The sequence below is a fragment of the Prunus mume genome, linkage group LG2 (genome assembly GCF_029339155.1).
Source record: "Prunus mume cultivar Tortuosa linkage group LG2, ASM2933915v1, whole genome shotgun sequence".
NCBI lineage: Eukaryota > Viridiplantae > Streptophyta > Magnoliopsida > Rosales > Rosaceae > Prunus > Prunus mume.
In genome coordinates, this window is record NC_142699.1 from 43,777,524 (window position 1) to 43,802,282 (window position 24,759).

At 40.1% G+C, this 24,759-nt stretch overlaps 2 protein-coding genes across 7 annotated transcripts; one reads left to right on the forward strand and one right to left on the reverse strand.

The window, feature by feature from the left end:
• Positions 1–1,600: 1,600 nt before the first annotated feature.
• LOC103322400 (uncharacterized) lies at positions 1,601–9,949 on the forward strand. 6 transcript variants are annotated; one of them, XR_016124535.1, is made up of 11 exons: positions 1,602–1,971; positions 2,365–2,890; positions 3,201–3,351; positions 3,695–3,805; positions 4,649–5,108; positions 5,633–5,872; positions 6,351–6,420; positions 7,789–7,955; positions 8,480–8,595; positions 8,779–8,845; positions 9,558–9,949. XR_016124535.1 is itself a non-coding variant. In XM_008224314.2 (10 exons), the coding sequence occupies exons 1-10, from the start codon at positions 1,834–1,836 to the stop codon at positions 9,710–9,712; spliced, it is 2,085 nt and encodes a 694-aa protein (XP_008222536.2). In that variant the 5' UTR covers positions 1,603–1,833; the 3' UTR covers positions 9,713–9,949. The 6 variants fall into 6 exon arrangements, 2 of the variants coding, with proteins under 2 accessions (XP_088903192.1, XP_008222536.2); XR_016124536.1 differs by having other exon boundaries at positions 8,480–8,657; positions 9,558–9,601; XM_008224314.2 differs by lacking the exon at positions 8,480–8,595 and having other exon boundaries at positions 1,603–1,971.
• Positions 9,950–11,574: 1,625 nt separating this feature from the next.
• Positions 11,575–19,122, reverse strand: LOC103322399 (cell division cycle protein 48-related / CDC48-like protein). The gene is made up of 10 exons (XM_008224313.2): positions 18,615–19,122; positions 18,083–18,190; positions 16,143–17,966; positions 15,869–16,057; positions 15,618–15,760; positions 14,068–14,313; positions 13,535–13,721; positions 12,858–12,923; positions 12,387–12,768; positions 11,575–12,061 (listed from the first exon to the last, which is right to left on the reverse strand). The coding sequence occupies exons 1-10, from the start codon at positions 18,870–18,872 to the stop codon at positions 11,676–11,678; spliced, it is 3,789 nt and encodes a 1,262-aa protein (XP_008222535.2). The 5' UTR covers positions 18,873–19,122; the 3' UTR covers positions 11,575–11,675.
• Between the last annotated feature and the right edge of the window lie 5,637 nt (positions 19,123–24,759).

Here is a 24,759-nt window from a genome sequence, read left to right on the forward strand (position 1 = left end):
ATTTATCATAACAAAACTAAAGTTGAAGTACCACAAGAACAATTTTGGAAATTGAGGGACCAAAATGCAAATTAGGTCAAAATTCAAGGACCATTAGACCTTAAAACCCTTTTAAAAAAATAGCATTCCAAATTTAACATACCATAGTGTAGATCCATTGAAGCAAAAGACACTTTTAGAACTTAATCCAGAAAAAGACACCTTTAGAACTTAGTCCTACAAAAAAGAAAGATTCTTGGGTCATTTACTCAAATGGTCCTCAAACTTACACCCAATTTACATTTTGATCCCTCAATTAAATTATTCGTTCATCAACTCTATATTATTCGGTCCATTGGTCTTACCGTTATATTCTGCCAATGTTGCTGTCAAATATAAGGGTAAAACAGTCCAAATATAAATTTTAAAAAACAAGTTTAAAAAAAAAAAAACTTCACATTCTCATTCTCTTCTCTTCCCAACCCAACCCAACCCCCACACACAGTTCCCACCCAACCCTAGCCAGTCGCCTCTCTCTCTCTCTCTCTCTCCTTCTCCATAGTCCCTCTCGACCGTCATCCTTCTCTTCCCCCTTAACAAAATCAGATAAACTAGATTTGGTGATGATTGTGTAATTATTATTAGTAATATAAAAATGGGTTAGTTAGGATCTTCCAAATTTAGTTGGGGGGGAAGATGAAGCATGGCAAATCAGATCAAGAACGAGGGTTTGGTTATGTTATAGTTTCAAGTTTGAAAAGAAATCGGACCTTTTGGCCCCACATGTAAAAAAGGGCCATGACGTAGGCTCGAGTAGTAGTGATGGGGGTGGAGTAGGAGCCGAGCCAAATTTTGGAGTGCTTGTTAGGTTCTTGAATCTCAGCCACCCACTTGCCCCACTTTCTCATCCTTATCCCCTTGTACGGCTTGTCATTCTCAACCCCTCACTTCCTATTAGTTTCTGCCACACCTCTTCCATCATTCATCTTCTTCTTCTCCTTCTTCTTTGGTTCTTCAATTGTTGTCAGGTTTGGTGTTTGGGTTTTTGTGGTTGTGAGAATGCAAAATGAGTTGCTTTTTGGAGGAGAGAGGGTCTGTATACTACTTGGCCACTAAGCTTGTCATCTAGGTAAGCCTTCACGTCTCTAAACAACAAAAGAAAACAAAAAGTTAATCCCAAAATAAATCCAAATTCACCAACACAATCCCACCGTTACTTCTGGTAATGGTGGTGGTTGTGACGATTGAGAAGAAGGAGACGGAGAAGTGAATTGAGTTGGGGCTGAAGAAGAGGACGCCATCGTTTTGCTTGATGTCGACCTTGAGCAAGGTGTGAGTGAGCTTGGAGACTAGGGATTTGAGCTGGCGAGGGTGAAAGTCTTATTTACCCTTATAAATGTAACATGTGTCACTCACATGACTAAATTTAATAGAAAATGTAACGATAGAACTAATGGATCAAATAATATAAAGTTGATAGACTATTTAAATGAATAATTTAATTGAGGGACCAAAATATAAATCAGGTATAAATTTGAGGATCATTTTGAGTAAATAACCCAAGATTCTTCTTTATCTTTAAATGTGTGGAAGGTGGTGGACAAAACCCTAATTTAAAAGCTCCATTGTGGGTGCTCTGAGAAAAGCTAACTTGCTCTAATGGAACTTTCCATTCCTAAGTACTTTCTCCAAGGGCTGCACAATTACTCCTAATATTCCATTTAGGAAACTGCCCAGTTGTGAATTGACTTCTCATTCGCCCAACGTTTCGTACAATTTGTGTGAAACTGAAACACAGTTTCATATAAAACTCGAAGTGTGGGTAGGTGGTGCTCAAAAAGACTTGTGGAGGCCATGGATGCTTCGGATGTATGTCCAACTGAGGAGGCCATTAAGGCTTTTCTGGAATACTTGGTCGACCCAATACTTCCACCTAGATCTTCTCTGCGTGATACCCCATCGCTATCTCAACAAGAATCAGTTGCCAAACAGGTGTTGTTCATTTTTCGTTTCATGATGCATTTTGTGTTAAAAAAAAATCAAACTTTAACCTGTGCTTTGTGTTAAAATTTGCATGGTGTATAAAATTCTCATATATATTTAGTTTTGGACTTTGCTTCCCTTCCACTTGAAGTAGGACTAGTTTCTTGCCAACCACAGTTTGATATGTTTGCAAAAGTTTTTATCTTTGTGTTCTTTTAATGAATTATTTTTGCATATGTGTTAAAAAGTGATTTGCAAGGATGGGTGTCTTCTTGGGTAGGAGGAAAACATTGTCCTTCAGTGTTTTTATTTTAACTCAATTTTCCTTTATTAAGTCTTCATTTCTCTAAATTTCTTTTAACTATTTGCTTTGCTTGTGAAATTGGTTTCCCTTACCCTCAGGTTCATGCCGTTGTGTTACTATACAACTACTATCACCGAAAGCAATGCCCGGATCTAGAAGTTTTGAACTTCGATTCGTTTTGCAAGTTGGTTTTGGTTCTGAAACCAGCCCTGCTGCCTCATATGAAATTCATGCAAAAGCCCAGTGATACTGAGTTGGAAGACCTGGAGAAACAACTCTCAGTGACAGAAAAAACAATCATGGATGCATGCAACATGTCTTTAAGGTTGGATGCATCAAAGGATGTTCCAAATACAGAGGGATGGCCAATTTCTAAAGTTACCGTCTTTTTGGTTGACCCCAAGAAGGAGAACTGCTTATTGCTATTCAGTCTCATTACCCAGGGGGTTTGGTCGGTGATTGAAAAAGATTTAGATGTCGCAGTGCACAGTTCAGAAGATCAAACGGAGGCAAAACATGCAAACAGAAACAAAAGAGTCACTGGAAAACCTTCAAGAGTTGAATCAAGGACTGATGGAGCTAGCTTCAGGAAACTTGCATATTCAGCAGTTAGTGAAGCTGCAGGTATGCAAATTTCCTTATATACTACTTTTCGAGATGTATTGAGTCCAACAGTTCCTGATCTCTTCTGCCTTTTGTTTTGCTGATCCTGACACAGAGAATCAAGCAAATTATTCTTGAACTTGAAAATCTTTTTCAAGGTTCTTTTTTTTTTTTTTTGGTCGAACTTTTTCAAGGTTCATGCATTACAAATTTAATTACTGTAATTTGCTGTGTCTAAGTATCCAAATCCTTGTGTTCTAGGACCTTTTTCTGCTTCCAATTGTCTAACAGACTAGCTGACACATAAATATGATTCTTGTGAATGGAATAGGTATTAATCAAACAGATCTTCTGGTTTTGGAAAGCCATGTTGTATTTTCTGTGAGTAAAGAAAAGGCGGCTGTTTTCTTCTTTATAATTCAATGCACCAAAACAGTCAGTGAGAAGATCATTCAAATTCCTATTCAAGATGTTATTGACAGGTATGGTTGTAGAAAGAGACTTCTTTGTTTGGATGAGTTTTATTATGATTTATTGTTTCTTTTTTTGGTGCTTTGAGGGGTTAAGGTGGAAAGCGTGGTCGGATTAAGGGTGCGTTATACTTTGTGTTGGTCGTTAGATGGTTTTAATGTTGTGCTCTATTGGATGTTATATTACATGTTTTAAACATATTTCTTAATGTAAGTTCGAAAGTGTCAGGAAATGGGTTGGGTTTGAAAATAATAGGGTTTGTTTTTTGAGAGATGAACAGTAATTATTTATCATATTACTGCTATCCACTGTTTTAATTTTTATGCTAACATCATATCCTTGCTTTTCGAGTAGTCTGCAGGGTCCTCTGGTCATGAAGAGTTCCAGCAGTTGGACAGTTACACCAGTCATCGAGTACTTCCATGTGCTTCCTTATGCTGGGATTTTGTTAGACTGGTTTTCTAGGTGTGCTATTTACTTTCTTGATATTTTGTAGTTTTTTTCTTTTTGTCTAATTAGAAACACAATAATTGAGCATAGTAGTTTTTGTATCTTCGATGCAGATTTCTAGCTGCAGTACTAGTAATTATAATCCTTGGACATCCTCTTTATTACATGATTCTATTATTGCCTCTCATGCTTGATTGAAACATTCTTCAGGATAAAGAGTATTTGGCTGAGGTTTATTTTTTCCAAAACAAATGTCAATGGGTATTACATCAGATTTTGGTACTGTAAGATGCAAAGAATCGTACTAATCTTAATCCTTGTAAATATTATTATTATTATTATTATTATATATTTACTCTTTTAAGATTAACACTTGACCTACCCCATTTGCAAGGCTCGTTTTTATGATTGTGGGTTTTGAACCCATTTGTCAGGTCTTAGCTATTAGCTACCCTGCCATGACACAGTATCACATAACTTCGGTAACACCTTTTTCGACATGCTGGAATATGAGATTCGTTAGCTCATCATGTCCTTATTTTGTGATGTGTCTTTAGCGTTGGCCATAGAAACAAACAAACCTCAGTGTTTTCTATCTTTGGTAACATTGCCAAAACACTCGAGGCCAGTGTTGAAACTCATTGTTTTATGAACTTTTATAGAAACATTGAACGAATAAATGGTGACTTTAGCCATAGGAACTTTTTTGGTCCTCTATTCATTATTGGGATTATAGGAATGTGGAAAGTTTTTCCCTGTGCTTTCTATTAGATTTCATTTAGCAGCACTGCTTGAATACTGATTTAATGTCTCCAAATTGTCTTTTATTTACCTAACATGTGGTTTTCTCACTTGCAGGAGAGAATCCTCAAATGGTTTGCAAGATTCAAGGCTAGATGAGGAAAATATAACTGTAAACAGCCCTGATAGGGTTGAAACACCTTGCAAGCTAGAACTTGATAAAAGCAGAGACAAGTCTCATGAAAAAGGTATCATGATAGAGAATGTTGAAAACACAACTGGTTCTAATCCTCAATCATGGAAGCAGAAAGATACAAGTGGATGTTGCATGACAAGTTTGGCTGATGCCTTCAACGGGCCACAGAAAATGGAAGTGGATGACTCTTCCATGGTCCCCTTGCAGAATGAACAGAGTTGTAAGAATATTTCAAGCACCATTCAAGTTGTCAAACACCATACAGAGAATCTTGAAAAAGATACACCCAGATCTAAACCTCAATCAAGGGAGCAGAAAGATACCACTGGATGTTGCCAGACAAGTTTGGCTGATGCTTTCAATGGGCCTCAGAAAATTGAGGTAGATGACTCTCCCATGGTTCCCTCACAAAATAGAGAACCCTGCAAGAATATATTAAGCACTATTCAAGTTTCCAACATGACATCCTGTAATGAAAATGGATTAAATTGCTCAGCAAGTAATGTTAATGTAAAAGTTTAGACTTCTTTACCCACTTCAACATTTTTCCTTCTCTACATCTCATATGTGAGTCTGTAGTTCCCTGTGATTTCTAGGTACATACTTGTGCTTAGAAAAAAATTAATGGGGCTTACCAAATGTAGGTTGAGGTTCACAAATCTGTGGTTGTTGGTTTTTTTCACTTATTACATCTCAAGTACTTCAGTTATTACATGTCATATTAAACATTTCATAAAAAAGTGTCATATGTTAAGGTACTCGAGCACACTTTTATGCTTAAATTTCAAGTGCAGATCAGTTCTTTTGTTTCATTAGGCCTAGAATCTTTAGAGTTTGTACTTAACATAATTAGATTCTTTAAAATTATTTCTATATCATCTGATAGCCTGTTGCCTGGTGGGCAGGTCAAGGTGGTGAACTCAAAAACAAGGCCATTCATTACTGACTGTGGAGCTAAAAAAATTGTTGCTGGAAAGATCTGTTCCATTGACTCATCAGATCAAGATGGTATAGATGGTCCTGCCATTGTCAGCCCTCAATCAAGTTCTGAAGATCTTTACAAGCTTCAGATTGCTATAGCTTCTAAAGAAAACATCTTGTCACAAACTGCTTTGAAAGTTCTTATGAAAAAAAGGGATGACCTGGTAATACTTTTTTTCCTTTCCATAATTACCTTGGCATCCTGATCTAATTACTATTAGGATGAGTTCCTTCTAGATAATCAAACGCATAAGTATGAATGTCCATTCAGAGATTGTTGGATGGAATTAGTCTAATGTACAGTTGACTCATGTCTTCTATAGATAAGGTAACTGGGAGTGGCCTGAGCACATGTGCATTAGTGGTTTGGCGCCAGTAAAGTTGCTATATCCCAATCAGATATACCAAATTGAGATGGTGCAATTTTGTTTGCAATTTTACATCCTTCAAAGTTCAAATTGTTGTATACCAGTCAGTCCCTCAACAATTAGAATGGTTAAATACACGAGACTCTGTTTGTGGACCTATCGAATGGTTAAATTTTACATCCTTCTGCTGTAACATATTTGCTTTACTAGTTTTTATATTTTTTATATTTAAAATGAACTTGTTCTTTTTAGACTCATTTGCTCATCCACGCAGTCTATTCAGCAGCGGAATATTGAGGATGAGATTGCTCAGTGTGATAAAAAAATCCAGACAATTTTAAATGGTATTATTTTCTTTCAAGTTATTCTATTTTGGTTATTTATTTATCCTCCTTTCTGCCTGATTTTTCTCTTAAACTTTTCTATTTTACATGTTTACACTCAAATGTACAAAGTATACGAGAAAGTCCAATCACAACAAGATCTTAAACTGAATAAGCTTCTTGTCTCGTAACCCCACCAAGTTAAGTGCATTCATAATGGTGGCAGGTGGGAGAGTAAAAACTGATGCCATAAACTGATTTTTGAGTTGTACTGTTTTTAATTGTTAGTTCTTCCATAATGAGAATCTGAATTGTTCCTTGAATTCTAGTCCATTATAAGACTACTATTTCCTATATGCTGGAATTGCGGTGTGCCAATTATGTTGAAATGACCATAATTTAGAAGTCTTGAATACTGCCTTAAGTAGCGAGTTAGAATCTAAATGTAAGTGCCTTGCATCTGCAGAGTACCAGAAGATGATCAGTGACTCAATGCTGACCTTGTGGTTGTACCTTTTTTTTTTTTTTTCTTATGAACTAGTTTGAAACCTATTTGATGCATGGAACCTAATTTTTATTGTTTCTGTATTTTTTATTGTTTAAGTTATGTTTGACATATCAAACTAAGAAACTAATTTGTGGTATTGTATCTATTTAAGCAAAGAAAACAACCTAACTCAATCAAATTCATCTGTTTATAACTTTCATTTTAAGAAAATATTATTAAAACAAGGTAGCTCATAGCGCCACTGCATAAACTCAATATGTAAAATAGTTGTACCTCCTACTTATTAGACAAAATAATCAAAGCCAATGCAAAAAACTGTTAGTGGTAAAACTGTTAGTGGCCTCACTTCGGATTATGTTAGACTATATAGTTCGTGGACTCCTAAAAAAAGATATTGTGAAATTTAAAGACTCTCCACTCAGTCTTGGCCATTTATAGTACGCAGGTTACCAAAATTTGGAAAACAATCTCAAGTATTAGAATCCAACCTTTGATTAAAAAATCAAACCGTAATAGGCTAATTGAAAAATGAAGCATAAGTGGTGATAAATGAAGCCTAACAACCTTCTAATGCTTCTTATGATCAGAAGTAAAAAAGCTAGGTAAAAGCATTTTATAGTTGGGGAGATTACCAAAACTGAAAAGTGTAGAAGTTTGAAATTATGTGTCCCTTGTTTGAACTTAATACTTAGCACACGTTGTGCACATGGTGAAACACTATTGTCTTGAGCAGTGTTTTTTCATACGTATATATTTATTGGTAAAGACTTGGAATCGCAAGTGCTGGAGTCTATCCCTACATATTTAGAGGTAAGGGCTCTTGCGCAATGGTTGTACAGTACTTGACGTATACTTCCATATCAATTTTTTTACTACAATAGGTGGTGAAGATGACTTGGCACTAAAGGTAGAGTCCATTATAGAAGGTTGTAATGATGTCTGTGTAAGAAGTGGAAGGACTCATCGACTGCTTGAAGACCAACTCCCCCAAAGTAGCAAGAGGAAGAGGTTGTCAGAGGCCATTCTCAAAGAGCAAAATCCATGCCAGGCAAGTTCCCCTATTGGATTGTATTTTCTTCTCATTGCTTATGCCAATTGAGAATTGAAGGTCTATCAGAATGCCATTTGAGACATCTTCAAGGTTCTATTATTTTGCATCCTACAAAACAAATTTTAAGAGTTGGCTTCAAAAGAAGTATAAGAAGTTTCTTGGGTTATTCATTGGGTGTTTTCCCATTCGTTCAGACCTTTTGTTGCTTTTGGTAGAGGGAAAAGGAAAAAGTTTTGCAGGATTATGGAGCTTTGGCAATTTTGGTAGCCTGGTTAGGGAGAAATAGCAGAACCTTTTAGGGTAAAAGTGAGGAGGTAGTTGACTTCTTATGGGATACACTTATATTTCAGGGCATCGGTTACTAACGGTTTATAAGGCTTTCCTTTTTTCTTGCTGAATGTGGACTAGGATGCTGAAATTTCTAGGTTTTTGGCTGTTTCTGTTTGGTCTTGGTGTGCCTCTAGAGATAAAAGCATGTTGGGCTTCTCTTATTTTGTTTCCTTTGTTGATGATTGTTCCAGAATATCTGAGCATTGGAACTGCTGTGCGAAATATCTTACAATTTACCAATGAACTCTTGGTCTTCATCTGCGTTAACAAGCCACTGATCTATCGTATTTGGATGAAGACATCATCGGTTCGAATTATTATTGAACCATATGCTTTGGAACCTTGTGCAAGTTGGTTTTCATTATAGGGGTCTTTAGCTCTTCTATGAAATCCCCACTCATTTTTATTCAGATTTAGATATAGAAGTTACAAATTAGAAGCTTACAGATTTGATTTCTTATACATTCTTATAACACTGTCAACTTGGCAGGATCTGGATGATGCATGCTACGAAAACAATTGGGTATTACCAACTTATCGTGTATCCCCATCAGATGGTAAGATCATTTAGATTTGAACTGTTTTTATTTTCACATGCAATTTAAACTGTGCTTTTAAATAGAATTGATTTTCCTATGGGGAAAAAAGGATGTTATATCATTGCTTAATGTTCCTCTGATCTTGTTGCTGTTCCTGCACTTTATATGAAAAAGGATTTTTTGTACGACCTTTCAATATTTAGTTAATCAGGTAGGATTTTCCTTTTGTTTTTTTTAATCATGTTGGACTGCTTCGAGGATTCTTTTTTGGGCAATAATGTGGCAGAGCCACGCCAATTTAATCTTCCAAAGGTTTAGAATGTGCTGGGATTGTCATCTTTGACTTTCATGATCCATCAAATGTTTTACAAAATAATCCTTAGTAGCTTCTATCCACTAGATCCCTTCTTTTAACCTCTTTCAGCATTGTACTGAAATTCATAAACCTAAAGATTGAGACATTATTAAGTGTTGGTGGGTCTTGCTTGTCTTCCTTCTTGTCTCACAGCTGTGTTTTTGGTGTAAAGCTGTTGATTTGATTAGAACTTGCATAACAATTCTGGAAACTGGTTATTCTGCAGTAGGGTTTTAGTTCTGCCTTTTGGAGAACTTGCCTGGTAATGTAACCTCTAGAAGATCATCGTTGAAATCAACAACGTATCCTGCATTAGTAGATTAATCGACTGCAATGCAGAGTTAAAACTAATGGTAATTTATTTGTGTTTGAAAGGTGGATTCCAAGCTGAGGTGACAGTAAAAGGCATGGATTTTGATTGTTCAAGTGGGGGTGACCTGTGTTCCAATCCTCGTGAGGCAAGAGAATCGGCTGCAGCTCAAATACTAGTAAAATTGCGAAGTATGGCAGGCCAGGCCCAGCAGTTCTAGGTTCCTTGTTGGAAAGATAGAAACTGCATTTTGCTGAAGATTGTTAGTTCAGGTTTTTGTTTGGCTTCAGTAAAGTCAAAAGGAAATAGAGGGAAAAATATCAATACATCATCAAATATATACTAAAAGTGTAAACGCATCCTCAAGTATCCTAACAAATATATACCAGAAAATGCTAATGCATCATGTATTAAGACATATACATATAATATATTCCCTTTTGAGCTATTTTGTAAACGTATGTATTAACTGATGCTAACTTTTATAACAAGTCCTTCGCCTCCTAGCTGTGGCATGTGGATTGTTAACTTTGGTGTATGAATCAGAGAGCTATGGATTAATTTGTCCCTCTCAAATAGGTTTTCGATGAGCTCATCTCTTTATATTTGGGTGCCCTACCTTTCTATATATTATTACTTGTGAGATTTTTACAGTTTCATGTTTCTTATTCTTTATTTAAAATCCCTGAGATTAAATCTTTATTTCCTTTTCCTCCACATCTCTTCTCACACAGGTATCCTCCCTTCCCCTTTCACCTCCTCTCCTTTTTTCATCTTATAGTCAATTTGTGATATTCCGTAATGGAACTAATAAGTTCATCTAATCACAATAACTAATCTTGTTCTTGAGAAAGGACAGAAGGCTTGAAAAGTAGGCAAGTGAAGAGATTAGTGTGCATGGAATTGGCAACGAAGGTGGAACTATCGATCAGAGTATACCATGATATATAGGATTTGCACCTACAATCTCTTCAGCCCTTTAGCAAAAGTAGCCTGTCATTTTGTTCTTTGATATCTTCAATTAGCGTTGGTTATGATAGAAACAACACTAACAATAACAAAAAAAACCTTTGCATCAACGGTTCTTTTATGCATTTTCGACGTTTGAATTCTGAAGTATATTCGTGACTTGCATCATGGAAATGGAAATATCTTTTATGCAATGGAGTTTAATTTTGTGTGATCAAAGAAATCATATAGAGAATCGAGGTTCTCCTTCCTCGTGAGGTTTGTTTGCGCCTTGAAATTCCTCACAGGGAAACCGATGGATGGATCTGGTGAAGGAGAAAGTACAAATGTTTAAACCAAAGCCCCCAAGACAGGTTCTTGCATGTCTCACTCCAAACAAATGTCCAAGTTTACCAAGCATTTAAAAAAAAAATTGATTTTCAATTTTACCTCCATATGAAATGGCAAAGGGATAAGTAAAGTAAACTACTCTGAATTAATCTCATTTTAATCTAAAGTAAACTACTATAAATTTTAATCTAATTTATGGGGAGGGGGGGCTTAAACTTGAGTGCAAAGGGACATGCTCACTACTCTGACCAACTAGTTACCACGTTTGCGAAAGCTTAAGTTTTCCGTTAAAGAAGAATTGACAGATTCGACAAAATGTGACTTCATAAAATAAAGAAATGAAGTTTAAGAGAGTGAGCGAAATTAAGTGCGGGGAGACAAAAAGAGAGATATACTACAAGGAAAGAGAAGTAACCGAATATTTGTCTTACTTTTTTGGCAAGAAACTGTTCTCGACATTGTTTTGGTCGAAAGGTTTTAAACCTGGTTGATTAGGCACAATCCCAACCGATTTGATTTTCTTGAACGGCATTGATAACCTAGTACAAGTAGGATCCTCATATGGATACTATACCCTCAATTACGATGGCGTCTACAAGAGCGACTTTACCTCGTATTTGGCAAAAAAATTGTGTATCTAATACATTATGCGGCCATGCCCAAGTCATATTACGAATCTTTACATGTTATAACATAAGGAAATTAATAATTAAAACACAACGGATGGATTCGTCACAACACGTCAGCATGCCATGTGGAGATCAGATGTATACACACAAAGTATGAGAGAGATAGGGAGATCTATATAACTCAACAACTCTGCAATAAAAAGAAGATCCCGACTTTACATCTGACTAAAGGATTTATACTTTGTTTTTAAGAAATCATAAATTTGCTTCACCCTCGGCAAATTTCAATAAATACCTCAAAATTGAAGGCTTGGTGCCATCTATATCTCCTTTGTGCTTGATGTCAAAAATGCCCTTCATAATTCTAGTATAAAGCCTCTCTAGCTGTGGAATGTCATAGTTTTCAGTCCTTTCCACAAAGAGTCGCCTCACAGACTCTATTTGGTTTGTCATCTCACCATCTGACATGGTGATGTCTTGGGATCCAATCACATGAGAATTATGGCCAGAAATTTCTCCAGAAGTTTCATGCTGATGGGAGGATTCTGGCACTTCAGGATTAGTTTCATTTGTCTCAGGTTCCTGCGATGACTTGGACAGTATTGAATCCTGAAGCCATGACTTGTCCTCTGCAGTTGAAGCTGATCATCACCAGGAAGTTAACATCAAGAAGTGATATTGTGATCTTATTCAAACACCCATAGAAAACCGTGTTCAACTAAAAAGCATATCAAACTACAAAATAAGGCTTCAGAAAGACTTTGGGAATGCTAAAAGACACTTAAAAGGAAAGATACATATTTGTACTTCAACATTTAGAGCATGTGACATTGGACTACACCAGCGGCATTGATTAGCCTTCATTTCTCCAATCGTCCTAAAGTCACTCAACTCTAGACGCTAGACAGTAAATTGAATATTGCAAAAATAAAACATGTATATAGCCATGGAAAGGCTCGGAGTTACCTGTATGTGCGGGCTCAACATTCCTGTTTGGCCATTTCAAAACCTCATAATTTTCATCCACATGTACCTCCAGCTGGGGCTCAGCATTCCTCTTTGGCTGTTTCAAAGCCTCATAATTTTGATCCACTGGCACCTCCAGCTGGGGCTCGACAATCCTCTTTGGCCGTCTGCAAGCCTCATAATTTTGATCCACAGGCACCTCCAGCTGGACATTACGAAGTCGAGCACTCGCTCTAGTGACAGTTCCCAGCTGTACAACAGGTATCACGGGGAAAGTAGATACCCCTAAACCATCTGGAATATGTTCTGGACCACCTTCAGCTGCAATCTTGTCACAATATGCAACTAGTGCAGGGTCCATTTGTGACAGCATCCCATGTACCTGAGGAGAAAAATAATACATATAAGAAATGCAAAAGCCAAAAGCCTCAAATAAAATAAATAAATAATAACAATAACAGTCTAACTTACTGCGTCTCGAAGCTCATGAGCTCTGCTAACAATCCTAGCACCATTATAATCATCTCCATTGTAAGCCTGAATTCAAGATAGCAGAATACATAAAACTGACACATGATACAATTTTACAAAACAAACACAATGACAACAACAATTTTGAGCTTTCTTTGCACAACAAATTCTTGAACATAGAAATCAGAAAATCAAAAATCAAGAGCGAGAGCATGACGTTTTTCAAATATTCCCAGTTTTTATTTTTTGCATGACTTTGGTATAAATTATAATTTATAATACAAAATAAATATAATAAAAAAAGAAACGCCTAGGCGCCGCTCCAAGGCCCCAGTTACTCCTCTAGGCGCTAGGCCCCTGCCTGCCACTCGCCTACCACCTAGCGATTTTTCGAACATTGTACATTGGTAGAAGAAGGGGAATAAAATCCAAACTCGAAAGAAGTGCAAATGAACTACCATGAGACACCATGCTTCTTAAAAGTTAAACCTAAGGAAAAAGAAATGCCACGTCACGAGACATCAAAGAACAGAAGGCAACATAAAACAGAATAACATGTCATGATTACAAAAACAGAACAAAATGAAATGGCCAACCTCCTAAGTCCTCTCAGTCTATCAGATGTCATTGCAATTATTATAAATTAACAGGTAAAAACTACAGCAAGCACCACAAACCTTTGCGTTGGAAACTATAAGATCAACATCTTGCAGGAATGAAGAACATGTAATATACTGCCCAGAGTCTACATTCTGCAGCAGCTTAGCCACATCAATAGGGTTCTGAATGATTGTGCGATAGTTTGGAGCATCCTCCTCCGACACAGGATAGTGGAAAGCACCAAACCTCTTATCATATAAAAGTCTGCAGCATAGGGAAAAAAAGTATATAAGTAGAGATAAATTATATATATATATATAATGAATCATTCTCATGCCATGAGCCAAATGACCCCTATTCCGAATAACATGAGGCAATCCAACATTAAAAAAAAAAAAAGGCTTGACTAAACAGAAGCTTCAATTTCTTAATTCAAGTAAAACGGATACTACTTACAGATGAGGAAGTATTACAAAAAATTACAATGGTACACAGTTTCCAAATTCTTCATTAAATTCTCTCTTTGTAAACCACGGGCAAATGCAAGTAACCAGTAAGAAGATACACCAATCATCACAAAGGGACAGGGACACAGTAAGGATTATCTAACCTATTGCAAACATCTCTGAGGCACATCCGCAATCGGCGAAGCGCATGCTGCTCAGCTTCTACCTTGGCTTTTAACTCCGAGACCTTTGGACCACTTGCCACTTTTGGAGCCTTGGGAAGTTCAGGAACAGATACTGATTCTTGAGACTTTTTTGTTATGCCCTCTAACAAGACTGACAAAGCAGCTTCGATGAGATGGTCAAAAAACAAAAATCTGTCCTCAGTAGATGGTTTGCCCAACTGATAGCTGATAACAAGAAGCAAAAATATGACTAGAATCATAGCCATGAAAAATACTCAATAAATTATCAAAGATGATTTATGAACTAAATAAAAATAAAACTATGATAAGAGAATAAATTGATAAATCTTAAATTTGGTATTTCTGTATAGTAGTGAAATAACATCATATTACAATCCAGAGAACAAATTTCAAAACATAAAGCTTTTAGAAACCATCAGGTAATCACACAACATGTGAAAACCGAAATGCATGTGCAATCCCATGACGAAATCTCTTTGCTATAATTATTTATTAAGAGTGTAAGGAGAAAATCTTAGCGGTGGAAGTCTAATATTAGTTGCCATGGTTTTTTTCATCAATTTTCAAGAATCTTAAAAACAGTTCTTTGACAACCCAAGAAATGCCAAGTATGATACCTATAATGCAGACTATTATGATATGAGGATTGGGAACCGCAGCTTGGCACACCACAAACCTCAGATCATGTAGCAATTTGAGCAGGCTTGAATCCAATGTGATTACACTTTCATAGGTAGATTTTAATCTTAGACTTTTAAACTTTCCATCTAATCCCATGCAAAAAGTAAAATGAAACTCATCTTAAAAAAGGTTTGTTTCTTCCTTTCGCAATACAGCTAATGGATTACATTACCAAAAACAACAAGATATATAAATAAAAGTGAAAACAATTTTTCAATCTCCGGTGTAGCTCCTACTAGTTAAAAATTTTCTTTTGAAAGCAATTTATTATGTTGTCCTGCTTAAAAGAAATTTTTCTTTTTTCCCTGTTTCCTTCCCAAAAGGTACTGTTCTATCAGGATGAAAAATTATGTTCCCTTCTAAAAGCAAAAAGAAAAAAAAGAACAAGAAAGCCTTTAAGGCGCAAACCAAATGCTACTGTGTTTAATCCAATTAGGGTTAGGAAGTTGCAAACCAAATGCTACTGAAATATTAACGTTTTTTTCTTCAGGCGATAAAGGGAGTTTCACTAAAACACCCAAAATGGAGGTTGAAATTATAAAAAAACCCAACACCCAAAACACTTTATAAACACACCCAAAACCCATCATTACACACACTCAAAACCCATTTATAAACACACCCAAAAAGTTGACTTTGGGGTTGATTTTGGGTATGTTTCTATGTTTAAATAGTGCTTGGGTTTTTTTATAAATACATGTCTAGGATTGGGTTTATTTATAAGTTTGTAATAAAAGATTAGGAAGTTGCATACCAGCACAAAAAATGTCTTAGACAAACACAGCATTTGGATTCACAAATAATGGTTGGTTTAGATGATAACATACACTGAACTATCAGAAAATACTGAAGAAGCTGTGGCATCAACTTCAGCAGGTGGGACTGATGATGTTGCAAGCAGTAATATTGGCAAGTCTGATGGTAATTCTTCTAGCAACGTCAGCAAAACAGCTCGGAGCTGCTCATGTGCCTGCAGAATGAATCCATCAACCTCAAATAGCACAAAATAGACTAGTAGAATCTGATCATTGACAGCCATTTAATTAACAATGATATGAAACAAAAAGCATGCACTCACTGTCTCCCACCAAAGATTGAGCTGAGGCAAATAGAGAATTGATGGGGTTGTTCTCCTTGCTTCACCAAATATATGTACCAATGCCTCGTCTGGTGTCTTTGCACTAGGATCAGATAGAAGAGAGGGAAGTCCTAAAGAATGAACAGGGAATTTCTCGAGTTCATGTAAAATAGCAGGGCCAAGATGATCCTGTAAAACTAAAGCAGTAAGTAAATTTAGTTTGTCTTCCCATTACAACCAATTTGTCAATACGAAGAGGATCCACGATAATTACCAGACCAGAACCTTCACCGCCACATAGCAGAAGCCGAGGCCTATAGACAAGAGGAATTGCAGAGCCAGAGGAGAGCATAGCAAGCTTGGTTAACTGTGATGTCACTGCAAGGGGAGGGAAAATATCGGATATATAGTTCATGGATTTTCGGAGATGCCTTTGCAGGCATGGTGCAACTACCAAGGACAATGGCCTGGAGTGCACAACCGCTCCTCTGTGAGCAGCTGGAGTAATTGTTGACATTGCTTCAACAAAGTGATACTTTTCAACCTTTACTGAGTCAACATCAATTACAAATTTATCATCACTTGTGTAAACCTGAGGATATTTTTCACGGAAAGCACGAATGGCAGCTTCAGTACAAAGAGCCTTTAAATCAGCACCGCAATATCCAACACAACTAGCTGCAAGTTCCAGTTTTAGCTCCCTTGAAGGAGGATGCTTCCATTTTCGAGTATGAATGTCCAAAATTTCAGACCGTGCCTCACAGCCTGGCAAAGGAAAGTTGAATTCACGGTCAAATCTACCCGGGCGTCGGAGGGCTCCATCAATTGCATCAATCCGGTTGGTTGCTCCAATCAAAACGACTTGTCCACGGGAATCAAGACCATCCATCAAAGCAAGCAAAGTTGACACAATAGAATTATGAATTTGCTCTTGTTTGCTGGACCTTACAGGAGCAAGTCCATCTATTTCATCAAAGAATATTATTGAAGGTTGATTTCTTTGAGCTTCCTCAAAAAGTAGTTTCAATTGTCTTTCAGCCTCACCCACCCATTTGCTTAGCACATCTGCACCCTTCCGCATGTAAAAGCTGACTTTCTGGCCAGCCTTGGATGCAGCACAGGCTAATGCTCTGGCAATCAATGTTTTCCCAGTCCCAGGAGGACCACATAACAAAACCCCCCTTGGTGGGGTAATATGATAACTCGCAAAGAAATCTGGATATAATAGAGGAAAGAAAACCATTTCCTTCAAAGCGTCAATATATTCAGAAAGCCCCCCTATATCATCAAAACTCACACTCTCATCAACCTGCAATGGTTGTATGTCTGCCCCTCCCTTTGAGCTCGGCCCAGCAGTTTGAATTCCAGAAGTTAAAGTGGCAAAAGCATCACCCTGATGACCCCAACCTGACGCGGCAACATTCAACCCCCATGCTGTTGTTCCATGTGTGTCTAGTCCCCCAAAAAGCCACGGTGGTCCAGATCTGCTCCCACCTCGGCCCCAGGGAATTGCAGGGCCTTGATCTAGTTCGTCCACGAGAAGGGAGTCATCAGAATCATCAGTCCTTGTCATACGATGGCGCTTATGAACTCGTGATCCACCCTTTCTCACATCCCTACCAACCTTTGTCCCCATTCCTTGACGCAACACTCTTCGAGGAGATCTTGGTCTTAGCTTACGGACATCTGCACGATTTCGAAGATCATATCGTCTTCTTCCATCTTGTTCTTCTTCACCCTCCTCATCATCACCATCTTCATCACCATCACCATCACCATCACCATCACCATCATCATCACCATCACCATCACCCACATCTTCTCCATCACCTTCATTTTGACCATCATCTGCCTCATTGTATTCTATGTCATTCCCATTTTCAGTTTCCTCTTGGTCAATCTTCTCTTCTGAAGTATCCTGTTCATCATCAAACCGCAAAACCAACTGTTCTCTTGATGCCTTTAATCGACGAGGGCGCAATCCTTCACGACGAGGTGTTTGTCTAGTCTCCACTATCTTTTTATGCTTGGGAGATGATGGCTCATCTTTACATGCACTACTATGGACCTGATTTTTCATAGATTTACCTGTAGCTTTCTGAAACCAAAACAAGCCCAAAATTCAGTTCAGGCAACATATCATGTTTTACAAGCATCTGTACCAGTAATTAACCTTCATAAATGTAACATGCATAGTTGAGTATAAAACCTCACCATTATATCTAAGTCCTCACTTCCGGAACTGTCATCTGTTGTGTAAAGGTCACGATTCTTTGTTTCCTTTCTCTTCCTTGTAGAGCGTCGGAGATTGGATGCTTCTGCCTGAAAACAAATGCAGAAAAAAAATTATATATGTGCATATATCAGACTTCACATGAGAAATGGTAAGTGAGGATTAGGTCATCTTCACTCCTGCCCTACCCTAACCCCAAATTTAAATTTGAGGGAAATCACTTAAAACCCCACTCCAATCCCACTACTTATATGTAAAATCACTTAAAACCTTTCCTGACCATTATTTAAGTCACATGCAAAATCAAAGCAAACTAACGAAACAAACAAACATGCAGATTCACATCACAATTCCCTCAAAAACCCTACTGAAAATCAAAACCCTAAAATTATAACCACATCAATCATTAAACCTAGCAAACAACAGAACAAACTAAATATAATAACATCATATCCAATCAATATCAAGCAAAAAAGAACCATATTATTAAGAACTGAAGAAAGTTCGTCTTACATTATGGTTATTGGAGTCAGGAGGAGTACTGGGTTGGGTGGATCTTTGGGAACGGCTGCCATGGCGCATTATCTTAGCAATATGAGAAGCCGCAGTTCTGGTCTTCGTCTTGTTCTTCCGATTTCTGCGTTTTTGAATGAGGCTGGAGGTGCTTGTGTTGTAATAGTACATGCTTCGCCCGTACGCTGTGGGCCGTCTCCTCACCCTTCCGCTCGTCCGTACCGGCTCCGAAGCCGGCCCATCAGATCGCTTATGCATTTATACAAAAATAAAAATAAAACTTATATAAATGCAGAAACGGAAATTTGTGGAAAAGGAAACAATGAAATTAATTTTTGTTTTTCATTTTCGTGAAAGCGAAAATGGCAATTAGTGGGAAAAGGAGGAATTTAAGGAGGAAGCTCTGGTGTGTTTGGTAGAGTGGAGGACTAGGGTTTTGTACACAGTACAGAAGGAGAGGGAAGAAGGGGGCGTTTGGCTCCACGGGTAAAAAGGATTTTTTATATTTTTATATTTTCAAAACTCACTCTCCGTTTAATTAGATTGTACTCTGTAAGGCTGTGTTTGGTGGGAGTTTGAATTAACGCGTTATTTGTTGATAAAAGTAGCCCATTTAAACTTAAATACGGTACCCTTCTCAATTGGCCATTACTTGGTTTTCTCTATCGCATCCTCCAATAAATGGAGAAATTATATAATAATACGGTATCATCACGTTACATTATGTCAATATTGTCGTCAAATATAGGGTAAAATAGTCCTAAATCGGGCCCCCCCCCTTCTCTCTCTCTCTCTCTCTCAGTTGGCTTTTATTTTCACATTCTACGAGGCCCAAAATATTATCTTTGCGTATCAAGAATTTCTTGGGATCTTTCTGGATGTTTCTCAGATCTTCTCTTGTCAAGCCCATGAGAAAAATTGGATAAAGATAACTTGAATCTAGAGGTTTTGAGGGAGAATTGGAACCCAATATCAAGTTGGAAAAACAGTTCAATTTTTTTTTTTAAAAAGATAAGTGGCAATATCTGAGTGGAAGTGTTACATAATGGGATAATTGTTGAATTGGATGACTAGACGATACGCCTAGGAATCTTGATTGTTAACTCGCGGGTGAACATCATTAGCCTACTTTCTTTCCTCGCTTACTTGCTTAAAAGCTTTTTACCTAATAGGTTTGACCCAATGGTCACTAAATTCTTTAAATTCCTCCAAAACTCTAAATCACCCCATGAAGCTACTTATTCTATTTTGCTTATACACCGAGTCGTGAATCAACTCATAAGCCTCCTTGGCCAATACCATAGGACATTGTCTTTTCGAAGGCTTCAAACTCAAGCGCATCCGCCAAGATCGCCCCTTCCTTCGATTTCGCATATTGAGAAGAGTTAGACCTAAGTACCAGTTCCGATGAAAGAAAAGGGGCTCCTAGCTTTGATTACTCATCTGCCAGAGACTACTAGGGAAGACAAACCACTTTTCTTTTTTGGATAAGATTTAGGCGCAAAAACTATTTTGCATTCAAGATATGCACTCCTATCCTGAAAGAAATGCACATACTTTAAGTGTGTTCCACCACATTTTCTGGAGGGACGAAGAAAAGCATTCCTTGCTTTTCCCTCTCTGCTCGGAGACGGGAACTTAATCCAAAGAGCTGGCACATAAACATGGAATTTCTACCCCCCTCTCCCCATCGGAAACATATGAGCCTTCTATCTCAGTATGCAGGTTGTCTGCGGTTTTGTCGCCAAAAGTTAGCCACATAATCCTCAAATATCCCTCTCTCAAAAGGAGCAAGATGAGAGAGAATGGCAGGAGGTTCACTAAATTAGAAGTTGTTCGCACTAAATCTGAACATATAAGAGTTTAGGCTAACTTACAAGTGTGCTGATGGTTGAGGATTGGAATGACCTTCTTTCGTGATGTCCGAAGGTTCGAGCGAGGGCTGGATCCGAACTAAGGAGAGGATATCAGTGGGGTACCTACCAAGGCACCCGATGCCAAAGTTAATAACTAAAAGCGATTCTATTGACAGTGGAAGCACTAGTCAAGTCAGAAAGTCTTACCACTTGGCTGGGCCAAGGGGCTCTATTTATAGAGAGAGCATTTGTGATGTTCTTGGCACTTAGTTTCGATGTGGGACTCGTGGGAGTGTCTTCGGAGATCGACACATGCTCTAACAGTTCCGGCAGGTTATGAGGTAATCCGGCTGCACTGGATTGACGTGATGGTTGGTTGCTCGGCATACCATGCCGAAGGTTAGCGAAGGGATTGATGGTGCATAGTCGACCCCTTGCATCGGTACAGCGTGCGGCGAACATTCGGTATGGCCCGCTGAGCTGGTCTCGACTTTGAGGGTGTTCCACGTGTCACGACGTGAGTGGTTGGTCGATATAGTACAAACAGTAGTCCCCAAGTTTTCGATCGAGGAGGAACTTATTAGTTGGGGACTTGCTTATTCCGAGCTCGCATTCTGATCCCTCGAACGAGCCCGCTGCTTATAAGCTAGTGATGATCATGTAGTCCCCAAGTCCCCAAGCCAAGAGGTTGGGTTGAAGATGGGAAGGAATCGACAGGAAGAGGGGAGTGAAAACTCGACCACATGCGCCGCCATTCGGCACGAGGGGTAAGTGAAAACTCAACCCATGCGTGCTGCTGGGCACGAGGGTAAGTGAAACACTCAACTCATGCGTGCCTACCATTCGCACGAGAGGTGAGTGAAAACTTGACCACGCGCGTGCCTCACCGCTCGCACGAGGGGTAAGTGAAAACTTGACCCGTGCATGCTCGCTGCTCGCACGAGAGGTGAGTGAAAACTCGACCACGCCGCACCGCCGCTTGGCACAAGGGGTAAGTGAAAACTCAACTCGTGTGCTCGCCGCTCGCACGAGAGGTGAGTGAAAACTCTACCATGTGCGCCGCCATTTGGCACGAGGTAAGTGAAAACTCGACCGCGGCGTGCTCGCCGCTCGCACGAGAGGTGAGTGAAAACTCGACCACGCGGCGCCAGCTCAAAGACGAGGGTAAGTGAAAACTCGACCGGTGCGCGTCGCCGCTCGCACGAAAAGTGAGTGAAAATCGACCACGCTGCGGCTGCTGCTCGGCATGAGAGGTGAGTGAAAACTCGACCATACGTGCCTACCGCTCGCATGAGGGGTAAGTGAAAACTTGACCGTGTGTGCCGCCATATCTTTGTGAAAGTTGTGCTCTGTCTCAAAAAGAGAAGAAAGGGAGAAGGCGAACGCTCAAAGTGCGCAAGTGGGGAGGCGAGGGCGGTTGGGCTCCCTGCATGGGTGCCATGTGTCGATAAGGCTGCGAAGACTTGTGACCTTTTGGTTCCCGATGCTAGGCTCATCCTATAAATTGAGGGAAGAGGCGGTAAGAGGAGGTACATGAGTTTTTTAGAGCAAACGGAGCTTGTGAGAGGCGATTTCCGGCGAGTGCATTGCAGCGTTGTGGGCAATTTTCAAGAGTGTTTGCGATATGAGCGATTTCGCGACTTCCACCACCGTGCAAAACAAGGTATGATAATATTTTCCCGCCTGGCATGAATCAAATGCTTGTATATGTGTATGAACACGTAAGAACATAGATGAGCGTAGATGAGCAGCAGCTCTTGGGCTCTAGGATAGGGGTTTGATTCGAGCATGTCGTTTAGTGTTCCGTTGCTTTTGTTTGTAGATGTCAGACACCGAATCAGACTATAGTCATAGCCTAATTGCAGGGCTTGATAGTGCCGACTTCGAGGAGACCGAGGGAGGAGAAGTGCCGGAGGTGTCCATCGATACGGGGAGTACTTCGAGTGTGGAAGTAGTGGGGGCGGACGACGCCCACCCATCGACATCCGGGAGTCGAATGGAAGAGGCCGGCCGAGGTGTCGCTGTCGATCCTAGGGAAGGCGTGCGACGGTGGTTACCGGCCGACAAAGGATACCGATGGCGAAGCCAAAGGACCTTGTGTTTGGGGTAGACCACCTAGAGCCGAACGCTTGACCGGCAGGTGGCGAAGATCCGGCCTTGACAATATTCTCGAATCGTAAAGATGCGGATCCTGTGGTCGTTGGAATCGCTGAGCAATTCGGGGGAGGTTATCTTCTTCACGGATGTCTTCAAGCACGGGCTTAGGCCGCCGAGACATTCTTGCATGTAAGATCTCGGCAATGACGGCTACGCCCGTAGTTTAATCCAAATTTTTGATCACACTCTTGGGACGATCACGCCTTCGCATAGCCGTGAGGGGAGCCGAGCTTTGAGCAATTCGCCTATCTCGTATAGTGTGACGAGGCTAAGAGCGCCGACTAAGGGTGGGTGCCAAACTGCTCGTCGGCGGGCGTATGGGCACTTGAGTCGGGTGCCGACTCACAAAAACCTCGCTTCGGGTGTTGATGTCCGAGCTTGGGAATCGGCGTCGGAGTGATTTTGAGAGGCGATCCCACTTTCTTCCAGATAGCCTCGGTAGGCCCATGGGTGCCTTTCAAGCAATGGAGCCAATTTTTTTATTAATTTTTTTACCGGCTAATCGAGGTTGTATTTTATGTTTCAAGAGTCGTTGAAACGGCCGGTCGCTACGAAGAGGGAGATAGAAGTGATCGAGCGCCTTCGGTCAAGAATACCGGAGGAGGCTCATGTGCACAAGGCTCTACTAGACTACAAGAACCTGTTCAGATCCGGTCTGATCAGCGAGCCTGAGTACCGCCGAAGGAAATAGGAGGAAGAAGAGGAAGAGAGGCGAAGTAAGTAATGCCGTTTGACCTTTCATGATTTCATGTTATTGTGGTGTATGCCAGATCTGCACTAACTTCCCTTTGTTTTGTAAAGTGGCTAATGAGAGGGCAATGACCAAAGCGACGAGGATGAGGCTCGAGTCGTGGGCCCCTCAGAAGAAGAAAATCGGTTCCTCGAGGTAGAAGACGGTCGCCTCCAGCCGAGGGTGCGCTAAGCACATGAGGGCACTGAGCGATCGGCGGAAGAGAAGGGTGGCGGAGGCCGAGCGATCGGGAGGCCCATCTTCAGTGACCGGAAAGGGTGATCGAGGGTGCCCTTGATGTGACCCCTCTACCAAGAGGCCAAATGGCCGAACGAGGAAGTTGTCATCCTTATGTCTGACGAGGAGGATGCCAAGGCAGAGCCGTGAACATCGCCGCCTCAAAGGTGGTACCGCTTAGAACCGCTTCATTGACGGTGCTCGATGTTGCTCCCGAGCCGAGCACCGCCAAGAAGTCGGTGCGCGAATAGGCCGAACGTGCCTTTCGCTTCTAGGCTACCGTAAGTGTGCTTACCTAAGTTTTGTCCAAGGGTTGAGGTGATGGGAAAGTGCTAACGTTTGTGTTTGTGTTTGCAGGCTAACATGGAGATATGACTCGGTATGAAGCGGGCTATCAACGCGGCCGAGCCCGTCCAGAGGAAGTACTAGGAGGGCCGAGCCAAAATTGCTGAGGCTGGGAAGCTACTCCAAGATGCGGATCAGCATGCGGAGGAGAACACTGCCAAGATAATCGAGCCTCCGGTTGGCGGAGGCCGAAAGGGCAGCAGGGATGCCAAGAGGCGAGGGCGAGGGCGGCGGCGAGGAGGCCGAGCGCCGGTCTCGAGCGACCGAGCTGGAGGAGGCCAAGAAACAGGCCATAGCTGAGTACCGAAACTCGCCGGAGTTCATGGCATTGTTGGACAAGGAGGTGATAAAGCAATGCGAGGATCTCATCTACCGGTTCAAGCGCTTCAATGCCGATAAAAAACAACCTAAATTTCATCCGGATCCACCGTCGTTCGAGAGGGTAACCGAGAGATGGTCGAGGCATACCTCGGGAGGATGCCAAAGTTGATTCTCGAGCAGCCGTAATCGGACGGTGAGGAGGAAGAAACGACTCCTCTTACCGAGCCGTTGAGTTCCTGAGAGGATGAGGGCGAGCCGGCACCGCCCGAGTCCGATCCTCCAACTCCTTGACTGCTGCCCTACTTGCCCCTTTTGTTGTTGTAACATATAGTTAGTGTTTGGATATTGAGGTCGTTCGGCTAATTTTGTAAAGACAATTGCCTAGTTTGAGGCTTTAATTATATCCAAGTCTAATTTGAATCAGCTTCGGTATTTGTCCTTGTTGCTGAATATAAGCATGTATGTCGAATTGTGTAAAAATAGGGAAACGATACTGTTA